At 42.8% G+C, this 20772-nt stretch overlaps 1 protein-coding gene across 10 annotated transcripts in view; it reads left to right on the top strand.

Annotated features, from left to right (window-relative positions):
- TRPM3 (transient receptor potential cation channel subfamily M member 3) overlaps positions 1-20772 on the top strand; it is a 536370-nt gene that overhangs the window by 474613 nt on the left and 40985 nt on the right. For all 10 annotated transcript variants that reach the window (XM_049710919.1, XM_012535433.3, XM_004276399.3 and 7 more), the window contains one exon: positions 915-1089. In XM_049710919.1, coding sequence (XP_049566876.1) covers positions 915-1089 — 175 coding nt within the window. The remainder of the gene's footprint in view (positions 1-914; positions 1090-20772) is intronic.

Below are 20772 nucleotides of genomic sequence, written 5' to 3'. Positions count from 1 at the left end.
AAATAATAGTACATCCTCATCTACTTTCGGTGATAAAAGGAAAGTAATTTGGCATGTGAGAAACAGATCCCAGATAACATGTATCATGAAAACAAGCAAAAAAGAAAGGAATAAAGAGGAACAAGAGATAACATTGTACTTGAATGGAGTGGAGAATTTTATAAACATGTCGAGATGAAAATCCAACATTTCAGCAGCAAACACAGGAATGGGCCATTAGGCTACCTGATTCTAATGCCTACAAAAACACCCTCCATAACTGATAGGATGCACTGCAGAAGAAAGCACAGAAGAAGTGGTTCTCTGAGAGACTGGTTTGTGATAGAATAGCATGCAATGAGGGAGGGGCCACAAGAATAAGATGGTATAAGGTAGATATTTGGGTTGTCCTAGCCTTGTTAACAAATGATTATTTTCTTGAGCTTTTCAGCTCTCCATAAGCCTTTCAGAATTTAGGGAATTTACAGCATTGCAATAGTTGTTGAAATAGTTCAACATCTCAATTCCAGTTTTGCTAAGAAGAAAGAGACCCAGCAAGGGCATTTGCCTTTCCCAGGAGCAGAAAAAAAGTTAGTACTGCATTAATATAAAGACTCAAGCCTCTGTGTTATATGACTCTCATGCCTAGTCTTGACTAGGTCCCACAGAAAACAGTGGAAGATGGAGGGGTTCCACTGTGCATGTGCTTTCTTTTTTTTAAAAATGATTTTTAAGTTACTGACAAGCTTGTATAGACATTGGCTTCAATAGACCAAGTGTTCTCTTACCTGAACACAGCTCCCTATGTCAACATCCCTTATCAGCAGTCTCAAAAGTGCACCTCCTTCAAAGGTTTCCTTCAATGTCAGCACCACAGGAATACTCGGTCATTCTGGTTTTCTTTTGTTTCTCCCTCTGCTTTCCCACCCTTCCAGATGATAGACATGATGTACTTTGTCATCATTATGCTGGTGGTGCTGATGAGTTTTGGGGTCGCCAGGCAAGCCATCCTGTTTCCCAACGAGGAGCCATCATGGAAATTGGCCAAGAACATCTTCTACATGCCCTATTGGATGATTTATGGGGAAGTGTTTGCAGACCAGATAGACCGTAAGCAAGTTTATGATTCTCATACACCAAAGTCAGGTATTTAACTTCATTTGGGTCATATCTTTTCCAAGTTTGTTTGTTTTCAATAAATGGCTCAAGATAGAGGACTGATTCCTAGCTTGCTATCTTGGAGGAAAAAAAACAATTACAGAAGGTGAATATACAATTTTAGCAAAGTAGTCCTCGGGTGTTTTTTTCAGGTATGTCCTTTCTGTGACATCTGTTGTGCCAAATTTGATCAAGAATGAACCATTTAAAAAGGTCTAAATTCTTTGGGGATTCAAAATCCTAGGGCCATGTGTTGAATATTTCAATATTAGGAGTATATTATGTCACTACTCCCCACCCTACCCCAGCCCCCAGCCTTTAAAAAATAAATTCCTTGGGTTTGACTTCAGAACAAATAAACAATTCTCAATTTCGCCATCAGAATTCAAGAGGGCAAACATCTGCATGGTGTTTTCCTTGCACTGGAAACTATTCTCCAGCTCCTTTTCCCACTGTCTTAAATTATGTGCTATTGAGACTCAAAAGAAGCCTGAAAGTATGGAAAATGCCTTAGGTTATAAAATGAGTTGCTTGCTTGTAATGCCAGAAAAAAAAATAGTATCTATATCATGAAGTGATTCATTGTGAGGAGCGAGTGCCAGCAGGCCCCCGATGTTTCATGCCCTAATAGATGCTGATTCTCTGTAATAAATACCCTTCTTGTATAGAGTTTGAAGATAGTTGTGTCCTAGGAGTCTGTTCCAGCATTTTATTTGGATCAAATGTCAGGGCACACCAGGCACTGGGAAATTATTTGGGAAGAAAGCATCAGGAAAGAAATATCTTTCAGTGTGGAGGAGTTGAATCCCAGGAGCAACCATTTCTCATTTTCCCTGAGGAGTTTAGCTCTAGAAATAACATCCTTCCAACATTGTTGAATTAACATTTTTCTAACATTTTTTGCTGACAGGCCAGCCATCTGAGCTCTGGACTATGGACATGGATTAGGATTATATAACTAGGTAGTATAGCTTATTAAGAACAGGAACAGAAACTAGTCAGCATCTCCCCCGCCCCACCCCCTCCCCGCCAGTCCCAGGTAGGACTGAGACCAGGAAAGTAAGGACAAAGCACCAAAAAGTGTGAGTCCTACAGGCCTGTGAAGAGCATGTGTACACTGGCCACAGAACACACCAGTCTCTCATTTTCCCTTCCATGACGGGTTTTGAACAAATACTCTTTCCTTCTCACAGTGAGTTATCTGAGGCAAGAAGGTTTTTTGGAACACCTAATTGGAACAAATACTCATTTCATGAGACTTAGCCATCTCACTGAGCAAGAATTTTAACTCCATCTCCCAGTTGGAATATCTTTGACAATGTGCAGCCTTCACCAAGACAGCTTTCCAGGGACTGGGGAAAACTCTTTTGAATTCCTTTTTTCAAATGGTCCCTAAAGGCAAAGCAACACTTAAAAAGCCCACCTATGATCATTCTCCTCAGAGATTAAATGTACTATTTTTCCCCAAGAAATTGCTTTTCCACTTACATTATTTTACTTTTTCTATCTTTCCTTTCTTTCCCCAAATGAAATTAAGCCCCTATGGGTCTTTTGACAGTGCAACATTTTGGGATGGGAGAAGGAGGGAGGTGTAGGTGTACTTTATGAGTGGGATTCTGTCCGTCCGTCTACAAGTGGCCATTTATTGATGTTGTACTGTGAACCCAGCCTAGTGCAACAAACACCACCATCTGGCTGAATCAGAGGTTCTATTATTGTTATTTTAAAAGAAGGGCTGATTGTAGTTTAGAACTTGAAAAAACCCTGGAGATGGAAGTGCAGTGTTCTGTGTGAGTGAAGTATGAATAGAGATTTCCCACATTGTTAATTAGATCTGTGGTGCTCTTTGTGTGTGAGAATAAATTTCTACCCCATATCCCACATATCCCAGTATGTAGCCAACTCAGCCTTGGATGGATGTAACCTTCATGACACCCTTCCCCCCGACCACTTACCTTCCTTTTTGATATTCTGAAATTGGCTGCAATGGTGGCCACTGTTCTAAGCTAAATCAGCCAGTTTTCTGTCTAGAGTGTTAAAGAGTATTTGTCCTTTCTCAAATGGGTATAGGACGCTGCCCCCAAACCTGTCATTACACTTGGCCAAAGTCATTGAACATCCCTGTCCTCTAAATGATTTGGTCTTCATGTCATGGCACTGAGTGGGCCAAAGGGGGATTGGGTGATGGCCCTGCCCAGACGTTCAGAACTGCCCCGGAGACCCAAGTACCGAGCTATTTGAGAAAGGTACAAATCGTTTATGCTGCCCTGCGGTGTCTTGCCTCCTTTCTGTGCCGTGTGCAGGTTGGTTTGTGAAGCATGTGTTCAGGCTGATTAGATCTCATATCCCCCTGGACGCACAGCCCTGCCCAGGGTCCACCAGCCCCATCGTGTGGATGTGCCCAGTGGGGACTTCTCCAAGTGCTGCCCATCCTCGCACACCTTCTCAGAGCAGCTCATTGCTAACGTAACGCACGCGCTCCATGTCTAACTCTTCTTGTTTTTAGCTGCAAAATTGTCAAACCCATTTCATGTTTGCAGAAATAATGTTTCTTAATTAAGATGAGTGTATATGGCTGTATAATGGGGCCCTCGGGGTGGGTTATTAACATCTGTCTCACACCTCAGAAGGGAGGACAGCTTTAATGCCCTCACTTCTGGGAGGCAGTATTACCCAACTACAGATTTTTAATATACATTCCATTTTTTTCTTGTAGTTAGTCCTAAACCCAGAGACTATCAATAAGGCCAAAAAAGCTAGAATGAGACTTCTAAGGTTACTTTCCAAATGTGCTTAAAGACTAAAAGCAAAAGGAAAAAAGAAAAGAAAAAAAAAAAAAGAATGTAAATTTACAAAATGACATATACTTTGACCTCTAAGCCAAGTTGGGTTAACACAAACGATAGTCCAGCCTTAATCTTAATTATCTGTAGAGGCTAAAACATTTGCGTTGGTGTTGGGAGCAGAAGTGAGTGCAAGAATGTGTTTGGAAACAGCAGATAATGAAACTCAGGAAGGAACAGTGATGATCTGCTCTTCTAGACACTTTGCCTAACACCCTGATTAATGGATGGGAATTGAACCTGCTGTCATTGTCTGATTGGTGGGTTTCTGGTTTTTGTTTTTTTCACATAGCCCAAAATAATCTCAGGTATTTATGTTATATATACTAGCTCTCTAAGACCCAATCTCTGGGCTACCGTGAGGGGACTTGGGCTCCAGGTTGCTAAAAGCATTGCTACCGAATGATGATATCCTTCTGGGCATCTCATTAAATGACCCATGTTGCATGGCTTCTGAGAGCTGGTCAGGATCCCACTGGAGCCTGAGGGGAAAAAAGCCACTTCAGAGTAGAGGAACAGCAGAATAAATTTCCAGCACATTCATGCCAAGGCGGGGGCAAAGCTAAAATTAGATGGATTTTCGCCAGCTGAGAAATCTGGTTCTACGTTTTTGTGTGTGAGGTGCTTGGAAGTTCACCTCTGTTGGCAGAGAAAACGGGGTCTCTAGCTTCCTCGAGCCTCTGAATGAATGAGACATCCCTTTATTTACAGGGCATCTTTGCGTTGCCTGCCATACACACAGATTCCCCAGGCTGTACCAGGGCAGGGGGAAAATGAATCATGCTCTTGAATACATTAAATCAGCATCTAAATTTAGTCCTTTTTTCTGTCTCTCTTGAGTATTTTCACAAGTTTGGTTAGTAATGTGGAAGCAGAATGTCCAAAACTTACTTTCTACCATGACAACTTATTATTTAGCCGTTTCTATTCTCCCTAAATTAACTATCCAACCTACCTAATGCATGGATCACATTTTATTTCCCTTATTGCCTAGGGCCTTTCCGTCTGAAATTAATAGGTTATCTGGAGTAAGAGGGATATTTGTGTTGTTGTTTGGTTTGATTTGGTTTTGCTCATTTGTTTATTTAGTACTGAAGTTTTGCGGTTCAAAAACTCTATAGGCTTGTTGTCTCTGTGATGTTGACTGGATTTAAAGTGTTGTTTTTGTCAGGAAACAAGGAGCATGCATGGGCATGTAAAGCTCAGACATTCTCCTGTATTACTTTTCTGTCTCAAATCATTTGTTGCTCACTTCAGGTGTGGAAATTAGGATAGCTCAAGGCCGGTCTCTAAAATATGCCTACTTATGGTGAAGCTTAGAACAGCAAGAACACAGAAGATGACTGTTGTTATGCATTTCAAGCCATAGACTCCAGTTCTGGAAACTCAGGGCTCTGCATCTGTTTGGTATTCAGGACTGACCTTCTCTAATGGATTCAGAGCACACTATGCCTGACAGCTGTGGCGTGGGGAGTGTTCCCTGACGAAGGAAAGTATTTTGGAAAAGACAAACTCGAGCCTGTGCCAACTTTTGGGAAAGGGGGTATTGTTTTGCTGGGTTTTGTTTTTGCAAATTGCTAAGGAAGTAAGCCAATATGAGGCACCACCCCCATTTTCTGTCCCTGAAAGTCAGCTTACACTCTAGAGAATCCCCACCCAACTTGTTTACTAATGCAACCTGAGGGTTAGCGGGCTTACAAACAGCAGAACTATCTGCAGACAGGCCATTGTGATGATTCATTTCACTGTTGTAACCAACATTTGTTCCACTGTCATCATGCTGATTTTAGCCTTTGCTCACAGGTTAGGCTCCATTTTTAATTTGTTCATTTCTCAGTCAATGAATATTTATTTTGTTCCTACTATGAGCTGAACATCGAGGTACAGAGATGCATGTGACAGAGACATTGTCTTCAAGGAATTTACAGTCCAGGAGAGACAGACTGACGTGGTCCATACATGTGGAGATGGAGCCCCAGAAAGAAAGTAGTCAGTCCTTCCTGGGGTGAAAGGAGGAGCACAGTAGATGAAGCCTTGCAAAGAGTGGGAAGGTTGAGCTGAGCCCTGAAATTTAAGTAGATATTTGCTAGACAGATGGGAGCAGGGGGGGTGTGAAGGAGAAGAATGACATTCCAAACCGAGACTTAGCATGGAAAGTTCCAGGCACAGCAGGTAGTTTAATATGGCTGACTGCAGGGTGAGAGGCAGGAGGCAGGAAGCAGGACAGATGGGTCTGAAGAGAGACAAGAGTATAGATCTTAGCGGAGTTATACTCCCTGCTCAGGGTAGTACCGTGATATGATATATGTTTTAGTTGGAGCTATCAAGCAAAATGTAAAGGGTCCATAAAAGGGATGGAGGTGGAAGGTGGGAGGACATTAGCTAATGCGGTAGCAGTTGGGATGGAGAAGATAGGCAGCATAAAACTTCAGGAAGGTAAAGTCAGAAGGACCTGGATGGAAGTCATACGGTGCAGAAGGTGGGAGTGCGGGAAGTGGGAGAGGATTTAAGATGGAGGAGATGAAGTTCACTCCAAGGTTTCTGGCTCAGTCTAAACAGTGCTGTCATCTACTGAGATAGAGGAGCAGGAAGGATGAACTGTGGGGGGAAGGGGACTTGTTCACTTGGGCTTGGATGGAGCTTGAAGGTTCCATTGGAATTCCAAAAAAATTATGAAGAAGACTATTTTGTATATAGAACTCTGGAGCTAAGTAGAAAAAGCTGGACTGGAGATACAGATTTGGGGTTCAAGAATATTACCACCAGTCAAAGCCATGGGAGTGGGTGAGCTTCCCAGAGAGCACAAGTAGAGAGAGAAGAGAAGGCCAGAGCAGAACACTGAGAATGGAGGAGTCAGCAGTATCAAATGCAAGAGAAGAGTGCAACTAGGTGAATATTTGAAAGAGTCCATTCAGTTTGACCTTTAGAAAGTCACTGGTGACTTTGGCCAGAGAATTTGCATTTAGTGGTGATGTAAGAGTAACCGAGTAGCAAGGCAAAGCATTTACCAGGGAAAAGGGAGGGAGAGAAGTGTGTATACGTACGGCCTGGGGGTGTCCATGCAGTGAGGCTTGGAAAAGAAGAGTATTGTTTTGTAATCACCCCTCAGGAAAGTCACTGACCCAAACACATCAAAGAATTGCTTAGGGCTGCCTCTTTGCATAGTTAGGTTGTCTGTTTTCTCAGTCAAGACTCAGCAGCCCAGATCAGGAAAGACAAATAGTTGGATTAAGTCAAGATTGAAGATTTGTTGTGCCATTACGGCAGAAAGAAAGGGGCCTAGGGATTTTGAAGAGGCTTGCAAGGGTTCTTAAAGTTATGCATTATAAGGTCTAGGATGGAGGATGAAGAAAATAAAGGTACAATGTTGGTAAGTACCTAGGAGGAAAAAAGAATAATCAAAGGACTAGAATTCTAACCTGAACACCAAGGGCACTGGGGACTAAGGATCCTGAGAGTAGTGATGATAACATGCTGTGGTCAGAGAATGGTAGACGGGCATTCAAAATGGAGAGGTGGAACAATTTAGGATAATGATAAGGTCCAGGAGTGGCTATAAGACTGGGTTCTAGGATATGCTGGAATCAGGGTCCCACATCGTGAAGCTAGGTTCTTCCGTGTTTGTCACTTACAGATATTGAAGTGTCCATGATAATGACAAGAGAGGGGGTGGACGGGAACACTGAACGGGATGATCTGAAACCCAAAGGAGAAGGGCTTTTTGTACAGCAGTGAACAACAGTGGTCTAGAAGAGGCAAAGAGTGTCAGCGAGAATGCACACGTTACTTATGGGAACCACACTGGCAGATGAGCGGAAATGTGGGATTTCCATTTGAGAAGGTTACAGGGAGGTGGTGTCTTCCTACAAAATGGGTTTAGCTAAGCCAAGAATATGGGGTATTGCTCTTACGATAAGTGTAAGAAAGCAGAGGAGTTTGTGTTCAGTGGTAAGCGTTTTCCAGAAGGCTCTGGGGAAAGGGAGGAAAGGGAGAAATGGGAAAATTCAGTGGGCAGAAAGCACAACATCACATGAGGACAGTAGCATAAGGCAGGATAGTTAACCAGGGGAGTTTGCATTGCAGATATAGAGGATCATAGGTAAGAAAGGTATGGTGGGAATAACTTTTCCTTAGTTTTGAGGCAGCTGGAGACTGGAGCCCTAGTAGCATAAGAGGCCAGATGACGCTGATGAGATCTAGGTCTCAGAGGCAGACTAGAGTGGCCATTGCTCAGGCTTCCAAGATTGTGTTGGGGACAGATTGCTCTGGTGCCTGAGGAGTGGGTGTGGCTCCCAGATCACAGATGGAGAGGCTGCCAGAAAATCAACTTTATTTTTTATTATAATTCTGCTTATTTCTCTTTTGAACACCTACCCCTTATGCTGGGGGAGAATCATGACCTCAGGCTCAGCCCTCTCTACCTTCCCTGAGGTGGGTTAATGTTGGGGGTGGGAGCACGTTATAGTTTTGAGTAATCTGTCCACACAGTTTGCTGCTAAAATGTCCATTATGCCTGTCAGTGTGACCCTCCAAGTGTAGCTGACTTATGAGGTCTCCCCACAGTCCCAAATCCTAGACAGTTGCTCCCTCTGGGGTCCTGCTACCCACAAAAGAACTGCCAGGAAAACCACGCAGCCTGCGCCCACAAAGCACATGCAAGCTGGCGTTCACTCCCAGACACCCTCACACATACACACAGACACACATTTCTTTCCTCTCCCCTCCAGTCTTGCTCCCGCCAGCGTAATTTCATCTATTCCCCAAATTCCTCTCTCTGTTACCCCTTCTACAAATGCTTGAAAGTCCTGAGAGCTGGTACATCCGGACCACAGAAGCAGCCAGAGACTCAAAGGCTGTCTCTGGGTTGTGCCTTGCAACCCCTCCTTCCCTGATACAGAGCCATTACCTGCTTGCAAAACAAGCGGGAAATGTGAATGAGTATTTCATAATGCTATCCCACCACACTGATTTAACCATCTTGTAAGTAAAAACAGGATGCCCCAAATAAAAATAAACTTATTGGCGCCAGGCATGCTAGATGTAATCTCAGTGTTTCAAAGGAAATGTGTAGGAATCATAATAAATCGTCTCATGGTGTTGCTGCAGGGATTTCCTAAAGTCTCAGAATGGTAGTAGGTCTTGCAAGTTCTTCTAGAATAGCCCTGTCCAGTAGAATCTTCTGTGATGGTGGAACTGATCTAGTCCTGCACTTTTAGTCACATGTGGCTAGCGGGCCCTTGAAATGTGGCCGGTGTGAATGAGAAACTGAATTTTTGTTTAATTTTAATTAATTGAAGTTTTAATTTAAAGGGCTGCACATTGCTAATTGCTACCCTATGGGACAGCTCAGTTCTAGTATATAAAAATCCTTCAGAACAGCAGCTCTGTGAGAGCTGGAAACACATCTGCCTTGTTCCCTACTGTAGCCTCAGCATCTCAAACTGTCTGGCACAAAGTAGGTGCTCAGAAAATAGTTGGTGCATGAAATAAACCCCTTGACATAAGGAATAGAAAGAAAGTAAGGTTGTTACCTGCTTTACATAATATAAAAAAAGATTTCAATGATACATATAAAGGAATTTGAAAATTTTCAATTGAGAGGATGAAAAGTTTATTATAAAGGAATTTAAAATTTGGGTTAAGTTAAATGTAGTGATCATGGATTCATACTTCAAACACACACACACAGAGAAAAGTGAACTCAAATGGGATCCTAGAGTTGATAACTTCCTGCAGTTTAGCTGAATTTGTATTCAAGAAGAGAATTACAGCCACATTCAAGAAATATTTATTGAACAAGTCATCATTCTAGACTGTGCAGAGATTGATTGTTGGGTAGCTAGAAGAGAGGAAGGAAGAGAGGGAGAGAAGGGAGGAGGGATGGAGGGAGGGAGGGAGGAAGGAAAGAAGGGAGGGAGGGAGGGTAGGCATTTGGTTGTTGAGGGCAGCTGAGGAAGGAAGAGAGAGCTGTGTGAGCCCAGCAGTGGGGCTGGATGAGACCCAGAGAGCCCTGCCAACTCCACATTGTGCCACACTGGAGGTGGTTGCCATGCATCCTGTAACTACGGGCCTTTCCACAGGCACAGTGTCCTGACCAAATGCAACGAGGCAGATGGCTGATTTCCACTCAAAGCAGAGCAGAGTACATCCCTTCTGATAACGTGGCAAGATTTTAACTGATCTGTATCAACAACAACCAAAAAATAGACTGACCTCCACACAGGTTAACTATTAACAGACAGGGCCAGCAAGATTACATGTTAATTGTTTTTTCTCAAATGTGACGAGAATCCAAATAAGCCTGCAGCCTCAGTGAGGAGGGGAAGTTAGGTGCTCAGGATCTTTTACAAGATACTGTCCAGTGGAGTGAAGAGCTTCCTGCTGCTAGATTTCAGACTCTGTCTGGCAAGTGACATTTGACTGAATCGCTTGGCCTTCAGCCAGATATTTGGTGTCTAGAGTATCAGGCCTGAGGTTCAAGATGAGGGCATGCTTGGCAGAAGACCCCAATAACTTCAGCTCGGGTATAGAATTTTGAGTCCTTGCCATGGTGACACACCCAGTTCAAGTAGATGACATCCACTGATGGGTTAAAACCTGAGGGGCTATTTCTTTCTGTTGTTGGTTTTTTTTGTTTGTTTTTTTTTTGTGGTACGCGGGCCTCTCACTGTTGTGGCCTCTCCCGTTGCAGAGCACAGGCTCCCGACGCGCAGGCTCAGCGGCCATGGCTCACGGGCCCAGCCGCTCCGCGGTATGTGCGATCTTCCCGGACTGGGGCACGAACCCGTGTTCCCTGCATCGGCAGGCGGACTCTCAACCACTGCGCCACCAGGGAAGCCCTGAGGGGCTATTTCTTGACCTGGGTTGTCGTTACATGGGTTTTCATTTTACACTGGGCATATATGTTTTACGGACTCTTCTGTATATATGATATATCTCACAATGTAATATAAAAAGGAATAAAACAGACAGGCTGCTATCACATTTTCTAGATTCTAGTTAGAATGGATTCATTCATTCAGTGACATTTACTGAGCGCTTCTGTGTGCCAGGCACTGTGCGAGGAGCTGGGGATTAAAAAGAAACATACATTATTGCCTTGGCTTCGAAAAATGTTTAATAGGGATGATTGACAAGTAAACAAATCAGTATGATATATATTTCCATAGATGTGATGTATAAGGACTTAACTCAAAGGAAAGAACATACTTTTATTTGAGGGGGGGTGGGGTGAGGGGGACGTGTTGAAGCAGAAAAACAAGAGAAGGCAAAGTACAGCCAGAAAAATTCTCCTGGAGGTAACAGTTAAGCTGGATCATAAAGGGTATTAAGAGTTTCCCAGACAGATCATAAGAGGGCATTCTAGACAGAGGGACCATCATGCACAAAGCTAGAGAGAGGTGACAAGGTATGCCAGGTGTAGGCATGTGGAGACAGCAGAGAAGTGAGACTCCCTCCCTGGACCGGTCAGTTAGGGTTAGTCCCCGTTACAAGGTGCTCCCAAGCCTCCTTTACCTACCCTGGGTTAACACATGGCACCATATTGGTTTTTTTGGTTTCTTATGTGTATCCCCCACTGGACTATATGCATTTTGGGAGGGTGAAGGCCGGGGTTCATGTCCATCTTTTTCACCATATTTGAGTGAATGAATGGAGAAGAGGTTAGAAAGGTAGATTGTAAAGCCTTTGTATGACAGGCTAAGGAATTTGAATCTTTTCTTATGGGAAATGCACAGCTTACCTTGTATGGAGCTCATTTCTAAGTTAAGGCTGTAGTTTATGGAATTCGCAGGTTGTGAATGCCAGTGGGGATATTGTGGCTGGAAAGTATACAACCATGATGCTCATTTTAGGGAAGCTCGGTGAGCCGTAGAAAAGCCCTTTGTTCCAAAATGTCTTTTAAAAGAGAAATAGCAAGTTTCGAAGAGTCAGAACATCCCCTGAATGGGTTAAACCTACTGACTCTTCTCCCCTTAGTGTGAAGTATTTGAATCTTTCATCTTAACCCCCCAAAAAAGCTGAAATCAGCATTCAGGGAAGGAAAGTTAAAATGGGGGCAGGTAAGGAAGGAAGCAGATGGCTCCAACGGAGGGCGAGGCAGACTTTGAGCACCCAGAGGGCACCATGAGGCAACTGTGTGCCTGGAGGGCAGGGAAAGTGAGGCGGGGTGTGTGGAAGGCTCGGAAAGAGAGCTGGTGGCAGAAACAACTATGCCTACCTTGCAGTTTTGCCAAGGGCCCTGGCAGATGCCCGGCTTACCTCCAAAAACCATCTTCTCTGCTGTCTGCAATAAATTGCTGATACCTGAATTTAAATATCAGGACTACTTGAAGTTCTAAAAGCCTCAGGCTCCCCCCAGTTCAGGCTGCAGGTGCTGGAGTTCCCAACTCCTGCTTCTCCAGTTCAGCCAGGTTTCTCCTCACCTACACCCCACCTCTCCCTGCTAGGAGACTAACAGATGCAAAAGAGAGAGAGGAAGACAGAGAAGAGGAGTCAAGAGAGAGAGGAAGACAGAGGAGAGGAGTCACATGCATTCAGGTACCACCCTCTCTCACCTTTTCCTTTAGTTCATCCTTTATTTATCTTCAGGTCCATTAAAAATCTATTTCCCAGGAAACTCAAATGTCTAAAAAAGCCCCGGGAATGCCAACAGAAGCTGGAATACCTTCAAGTTTTCTTGTGACCGCAGGATCTCCCACAGTTAGGTCTGCCTCACTGGTTCTCAACCGGGGGCAATTTTGCCCCCCAGCCCCACCCCCAGGGGACATTTAGCACTGCTTAGAAGTATTTTTGTTTGCCACAACTCGAAAGATGCTACTGGCATCTAGTGGTAGAGGCCAGGGATGCTACTACACAGGACAACTTCCCAAGCAAAAAAATCTTCCAACCCAAATGTCAGTAGTGCTGAGGTTGAGAAAACCTTGTCTATTAGAATCCAAAATTCAACTTATTGTTGCTTCTCAAAAAAAAATGGCACAAGGTAGTTGCCGTCAACATCTGCAAAGTCCTAAAGGACAGATCTGAAAAGATCCCAAGTTCTCACAACCTGATGCCAGGAACAGTGTTCTAGGCCCCCATCTGCCATTGCTTACAGAGTTTCACATCTCTCTCCACTCTGCTCACTCATTTGATCTTCAGACCAAAGACCAAGTTAGGACATCATGCAATTATGGTGTCAGAATGGTCAACATGACAAGCCACTTTCAGCAAACACCAGTAGGTCCCATCACCTGTTCTTGGGGACCAGTTTTGGATGGAATAAATCCAGCTACCATTGCAGTGAAGAATGAGGAGAACCCAGAGTTCTTATCATTCAGAATTCACCACGTGTTTTGCTGATCCAGGTAAAATCTAGCAAACTTCAACACTTCCCAAGTTTTTATCTGAGAGATGTCAGTGATTTTTTAATAGGAAAGGGTCATCCTGCATGACCAGAGAAAGTGGCTTCAGTGACCTCAGAAGTCCTGTGAAATTGTCCAGTTCAATCAGTCTAGCTCATCATCTGAGATGAAGCAGGAAGGAGAACCACACTCCCCATAAGCAGACTCAATAGTTACAGTTACTGACCAACTTAACACCACTGGACCAAACCCAAAACCATTTTTAAACATTGTGCTGGAGCCAGTGACTCTCTCCTGAGTAGACCACAGGATCCAGCTTTACAAAATCACAGTCCTTGAAGCAAAGGAATAGTGTGTGGCATGCCCTTTTTAATATTCTGAACAAGGGCTTTAGAAGTAAAACGCCACTGTGAACTAAGTGGTTGCAGTACAGTTGCAGGAAAGCCAGTTGCTGACAAGTACTTCAAAGTCACGGATGCCACCTGAGGAACATAGTGTTCAATGACCAGAGGAACTGTGTATGGCGCATGGGTTCTATTATACAGCAAGTAATTGAATATACAGGGTGGGGGACGTCTCCATCAAACAGGTCAGGCACTAAAAGACTAGATTCTTTTCAGTGGATTTAAGATTATACAACCTGTCAGGAGTCTACATAAGATAACCAAATGTCGAAAATGTCACTGCTTTTTGAAAAATGTACGGCAGTTGCACTTAAGCAGATTGTACTAAATATAAGGATGCCTGAGTGCTTTATTAGCTGCCAGGTGTGTTACAAAGGCTGTGTCATGAGTTTCATGGGTTTCTTCTGGCATTTCTAGGTGAAGGGAAGTCAATTAACATTTGTTGAGATCCTATTACAGTGGCTGGCACCAGACCAGGCACAGGATATACTGCAACCCACTTAATCCTGATTTACTGTTGATGTACAGAAAGAGCAGAGATTAAATAACTTCCTTACGGCACACAGCCAGGGTTGCAGAGGCGGAATTGGAACCCAGACCTGTCTAACTGCTAAGTCAGTGCCCTCATTTCTACATTGTAACAGAAGGCTGCTTCCATCTGATTCCACAGGCCTCCTTTCTCCCCTGCACCTTGCTCCAGTGACTGGACCACAGTTATGCATTCATTTACTTAGCAACCACTTATCAAGTGCTCTACTTGGCCCTGGAGAGAAAGTGGTACAGGAGAGACCTCATCTTTCCCTTAGTGGGAGTTACAGTCTATTGGGGGCAGGAGGGTGGTAGACAATTAGTAAACAAATAAGATACTTTGGGATAGTAATAGGTTCCATAAAGAGAATAAATCCAAGTAGTAGGCTAGGGAGTCATTGGGGTGAGGAATTAGGGTACAATTTTACATAGAATGGTCAGGGGAAGACCTTGAAGTGATAAGGTTGTATTGAAATATGAATGATGAAAACAAGTGTGGCAAGAACTGGAGAAAGAACATTCCAGACAGAGGGAACAGCAAGGACAAAAGCCATGTGGTAAAAATGATCTATTAGTTGTGCTTAACTAGGATCAGAAAGAATGCCAGCGTGACTGGAGTTTAAGGTCTAAAGCAGCTCAGTTTGGTATAACATGCCATACTGGAAATCCTGGGTTCAAATGTGTGGCTTAATTCTAAGTTAGGGACTGGATTTAAGAACAGATCAGCAACTCTGCAGTCATTCAGGAAACAGCACTCCACCATGTGCTGATAGGAGGGTAGGGAATCTTCCAGAAGCTGGTGGCTTCCAGGATCAGGAAGGGAGCTGCCTCCACTGTTGGAGCCATCCTTTGGCCTCACTGAAGGGTTGCTTCGACACTGGGATGGTGATACTTTGGACGCTCTCAGAAGCACCCATCATGGATGAATTAGACACCCACATGAATAACACATTGTACCTCCACAGAGGATATTGACCTGTCACTATGAGCATCTCAGCATCCATCATCAGAACTGTGAACATCTTAGTAATGTAAACAAGAATACAGCACTTGTAAATGAGACGTGTTCACAGATGGGTCAGAAGATTACAGACTGGGAAGAGGCAGCTAAAAGTGTTAGCCCTGAGATACCAGCACTGTGCACTGGGTATAACATACTCAGTGAAAAAAATCTTACAGAAAAGTTTGCTTTGGGGAGTGATCATTAGTCCCATAGCAGTTCACATTTACACATGAGTGCCTGGTATGCGTGTAGAACTCAGTTAAGAATGGTGTGAGTTACTGTAGCAGGGACAGCCCATGATGGAACCAAGAACCAGGCACTCTGAATCCCAGTTCTGTCACCTCTGATAACTCTGTGACCTGGAGCAAGTTAGTGAACCTCTCTATGCTTCAGTATTCCTAACAAATTAAGGACAGTAAGGAGGTCTGGCTTGGTAAACCTCCCTCCAGGAACACTGTTAAGAAAAAGAGCAGTCTTTCCCCAATGAGTATAATAAGCCCAAGAAATACAGGAGTTCATGCATATTAATGTTTATGATGAAGCTAAAATCTGCATCAATGTCAAAGTGTGGTGTGTTCAAAGAAAACATTAATGAATAATAACCCTGGTGATGTGCAGATGTGCCAAATTAATGAAAGTGATACCCAAAGGACTGGAAGTTTGGGAAAGAATGAAACAAAATTTGCACTTTATTTATTTATTTACTTATTTATTTTTGGCTGCGTTGGGTCTTTGTTGCTGCTCACGGCTTTCTCTAGTTGAAGCGAGCGGGGGCTACTCTTCGTTGCGGTGCGTGGGCTTCTCATTGCGGTGGCTTCTCTTTGTTGCGGAGCATGAGCTCTAGGTGCACGGGCTTCAGTAGTTGTGGCCTGCGGGCTCTAGAGTGCAGGCTCAGTAGTTGTGGCGCATGGGCTTAATTGCTCCGCGGCATGTGGGATCTTCCTGGACCAGGGCTCGAACCCATGTCCCCTGCATTGGCAGGTGGATTCTTAACCACTGTGCCACCAGGGAAGTCCCAAAATTTGTACTTTAAAAGGCACAATACCAAGGACTAATCAGAGATAAGGTGTTATTGGTAGTAAACAGGGAAAGGATGAAGTGTGGTTGCTTGTAGGGTTGAGTCCTATAAAGCCAAAGTTTGCAAATCTGTTCCCTTCCAGCAGGGAAGCCAGCTCTAAATAGGTGCAGGAGCCTTGAGTCATCCAAACAACAAGGTGCTTTCCAGCATCCTCTATTCCACTGTGTTCTTTTCAAACAAAGCCCATTGAAACAGTTAAGCCAAAACAATCTGTCTCAAATAATAGTATGCCTCTCTCTCTTTACAGCAAAATAGAACCAAGGTTCTGTTGTTACTGATCATAATGAAAAACCACGATCTTGTTTGCCCTATTGTGTCTGCCTTCTAGCCAACCCAAAAGTCATTTTGGACAGCTAACACAATTTCTCATCCATTCGTGGATTCAGCAAATGTTTAGAACCTACTCTGTTCCAGGCGTTATGATGGGTGCTGGGGGCACAGTAATGAGTAAAATCTGAGTGGGGCCATCAGATAACAAACATAGAATCACACAGATACTTAATCATAAGCTCTGTTAAGTGTGTGTTCAAGAAATAGAGGTAATATGAGAACATCAGACACGGAGACTCAGGGAAAGGCTTTCTGAGGAAGTGACTTTTTGAGCTAAGCTATGCAGAATAAGTAGGAGTTTGCCAAGCAACGAGTAGGAGAAGAACCCAGGGAGGGGGAATAGTCTGTGCCAAGGCCCTGAGGTAGGAAGGAGGTCATTCTTGTCAGTAACTGGGAGAAGACCAGCATGGTAGAAGCATAACATTCAAGGGAAAATATAGTTTGAAAAAAAACTGAAGAGCAAATGAAGGTCAAGTTGTCCAGGGCCTTCTAGGCCAGTGTAAGGATATGAGTTTTCTCTTGCATTTAATGGAAAATCTTTGAAGGGTTTGGTACAGGAATTTAGCTGTAGTGTAATGATAGTGGTGGTTGTGGTGGTGTATATATGTGTGCATGCTTATGTAAGTGTGTATTTGTGTATGTGATGTGAATTGCATGATTTGATCAATCAGCATCAATCCAGCGGTTACCATGGGTACTGTTGAGGGCTCAGCAAGCACCAGATCATGCAGAACAGGAGCACAGACCTGAATTTCAGGCTAAGTTTTGCCCTCGTATGCTGGCTACGTGGACCTAAACCCAGCCCCTTGCTGTGGACTGAATTGATTGGACTTAAACTAGTTGAGTGGTGGTCTTGACAGGGCAGCATGGCCTCCATATTTTCTTTTTGTTGTTGTTGTTTTTTTTGGGGGGGTACGCGGGCCTCTCACTGTTGTGGTCTCTCCCATTGTGGACCACAGGCTCTGGACATGCAGGCTCAGCGGCCATGGCTCACGGGCCCAGCCGCTCCGCGGCATGTGGGATCTTCCCGGACCGGGGCACGAACCTGTGTCCTCTGCATTGGCAGGCGGACTCTCAATCACTGTGCCACCAGGGAAGCCCTTGAGGAGCGTTTTTGTTTGCCCTCCCTGATTGGGAGGGACCACTGGCATTCAGTAGGTGGAGTCCAGGGAGGGCCCCTGTCCTGCAATATACAGGACACTTCCACAATCAAGCATTGTTCTCTGTCCCACACAGTTTTCCAGAGTTCCTGCAGGCATTCATGTAGGTGAAAAACCTGGTTATGATTATCTGAGCCTAGCTCTGTTTTACATTTAAAGATACAATATTTTTGCATGTTTTTAATAAGCAGTAAATTTTTCCAGGAATGAAACTACCATGAAGATTGATGGCAGTGGTATTTTGTTTGCTTTGGAACTTTCCCAAGGGTTGTTCACCCTTTTAGAAAATCAACTCACCAGTGACAATCCTGCCCATTATACTTGAGTCATCTGTCAGCCTACATTTGTGTCTGTCTCATACGTGGAGATTCTTCATGTAGGTGTAAGCACCTGACCACTTCACTGTGGCTTGTGGAATAGTCAGACCTGAGCATTTATATATTGAAATATTTATTATTATATTATAACTCACTTGCCTTTTTAGTTTCCCTTTATTTTAAAATTAGGACATTATATTGATTTTTCTGGTTTTTCTGATTTTGCATACAGGTAAATTATGCCATCAATAAATTTCATTTCAGAGCAGTAAAGGAGGCAGTAGAAAATACTTATTATAAAAAAGAGGTGTTGGGTCTGATAAGATTGATAACAACTGAACAAGCATGTTTGGTAATTCAAAATACTATGATTTTAGGAATTTTGCTACTTACTATCTTTGAAGAGTCTCTTGGGAACTTTAATATGTCAAGAGTTCTATGTAAAAATTTTACTTTGTTAAATAACCCAGAGAGGTATCAAGATTGACATCACCAGTGAGAAGTCATGTGGGTGTCATTTACCCTCAGTAGAATATGATGAGACAGACATTTGACCTTTGTGGTATTCTTCCCTAAATTTCATAACCCCAGTCTAATCATGAGGGGAAAGAAATACGACAAACACAAATTGAGTGATATTCTTCAAAACACTTGACCAGTACTCCTCAAAACTTTGTCAAGATCATGAAAAACAAGGAAGACTGAGAAATTGTCACAAACCAGGAGACTAAGGAGACTTGATGACCAGATGCAACGTAGCATCCTGGATGGGGTCCTGGAAGAGAAAAAGGACATTAGTGGAAAACTGATAAAGTATTGACTCAAGTCTGGAGTTTAGTTAACAGTAATATACCAATGTATATAAATTTCTTCATTTCAGCAAATGCACAATAGTAGTGTAAGACCTTAACATTAAAGGAGACTGAGTAAAGGGTACACAGGAATTTTCTGTACTACCTTTGCAACTTTTCTATAAACCTAAGATTATTCAAGTTTTTTTTTTTTTCAGGTTTCTGCTTTATTGACCAAGGTAGATCTAGGGATCAAAATAAGCAAGGAGCTATATTTTTTTAATCTGCCTATAATAAATCAAATTTGCTTTTGGTAGTGGTGATTGTATACAGGTCTGTGGGTCTTAATACATGCATAGATTTCTGTAACCAGCACCACAATGAGGATACAGAGTCATTCCATTACCCCCAAAAAACTCCTTTGTATCAGACTCCCCCTGACCCCAATCCCTGACAACTATATTCCAGAATATCACGTAAATGGAGTCGTATAGTGTGTAACCTTTTGAGACTGGCTGTTTTCACTCAGCAAAATGCCCTTGAAAGTAAAACCATGGTGTTGCATATCAATAATTTGTATTATTAGTTCATTCCTTTTTATTGCTGAATAGGATTCCATTGTATAGATGTATCACAGTTTGCTTATTCACCTGTTGATGGATATTCTGGTGGCTTCCAGTTTGGGGCAGTTATGAATAGCGCTGCTGTAAACATTCATGTGTAAGTTTTTGTGTGAACATAAATTTTTATTTCTCTGGGATAAATGCCTAGGACCGAGATTTCTGGGTCATGTGGTAATTCTATGTTTAACTTTTTGAGTAACTGCTAAACTGTTTTCCCAGTGATCGTACCATTTTACATTCCCACCAGCAATGTATGAGAGTTCTGATTGTTCTACATCCTCTTTGGTATTGTCACTTTTGTTGTTCTTCTTCCTCTTTGTTTCATTTTTATTTTGGCCATTCTGATAGGCTTGTGGTGATATCTCGTTATAGTCTTAATTTGCATTTTCCTAGTGTCTAGTGATGTTGAGCATCTTTGCATGTGCTTATTTGCCACCCATAGGTCTTCTTTGGTGAAGTGACTGCAAATCTTTTGCCCATTTTAAATTGACTTGTTTGCTCTCTTGTTGTTGAGTTGTAAGAGTTCTTTATATATTCTGGACACAGGTCCTTTGTCAGATCTATCTCTGCAAATATTTTCTCCCAGTCTGTGGGTAGTCTTTCCATTCTCCTACCCATGTCTTTCTTAGAGAAGAGTTCTACATTTTATGAAGTTTAGTTTAACAGTTTTTTTTTCTTTTATGGGTTGTGCTTTTGGTGTCATTTCTAAGAAATCTTTGCCCAATCCAAAGTCACAGAGATTTTCTCCTGTGTTTTCTTCTAAAAGTTTTATGGTTTTACATTTTACATTTAGATCTGTGACCCATTTTGAATTAATTTTTCATAAGGTGAGATTTAGGTCAATGTTTATTTCTTTTGGCATGTGGATGTCCATTATTCAAGGTTTTTTTTTTAGTCTTTTTTAAAAAACATAGGAAGACATTATGTCTTAAGACATTATGTCACTTAATTTTTCTAAAGATATAAAATAATTATCACATGAAAAGGTACAATTAAAACAGCAGAAATGTCATAACCTTCCTGGACCCTCACACTCCAGGGTCAATATATGAAGAAGACAAAGACAACATGGGAACCACTGTCAGCTGATGTAAAATAACTTGTCCTTAGTGAATAAACAAATGCGAAGAGACATGGCAGAAATGGAATAGAGTGGGGGTGGTCGATCACATGAATTGAGACCAAGCTTTGAAGGAGGGAGAGGGGCATTGCAGGCA

The sequence above is a fragment of the Orcinus orca genome, chromosome 6, assembly GCF_937001465.1.
Source record: "Orcinus orca chromosome 6, mOrcOrc1.1, whole genome shotgun sequence".
In the NCBI taxonomy this organism is placed as follows: Eukaryota; Metazoa; Chordata; class Mammalia; order Artiodactyla; family Delphinidae; genus Orcinus; species Orcinus orca.
This window is presented reverse-complemented; position numbering and strand designations above follow the sequence as displayed.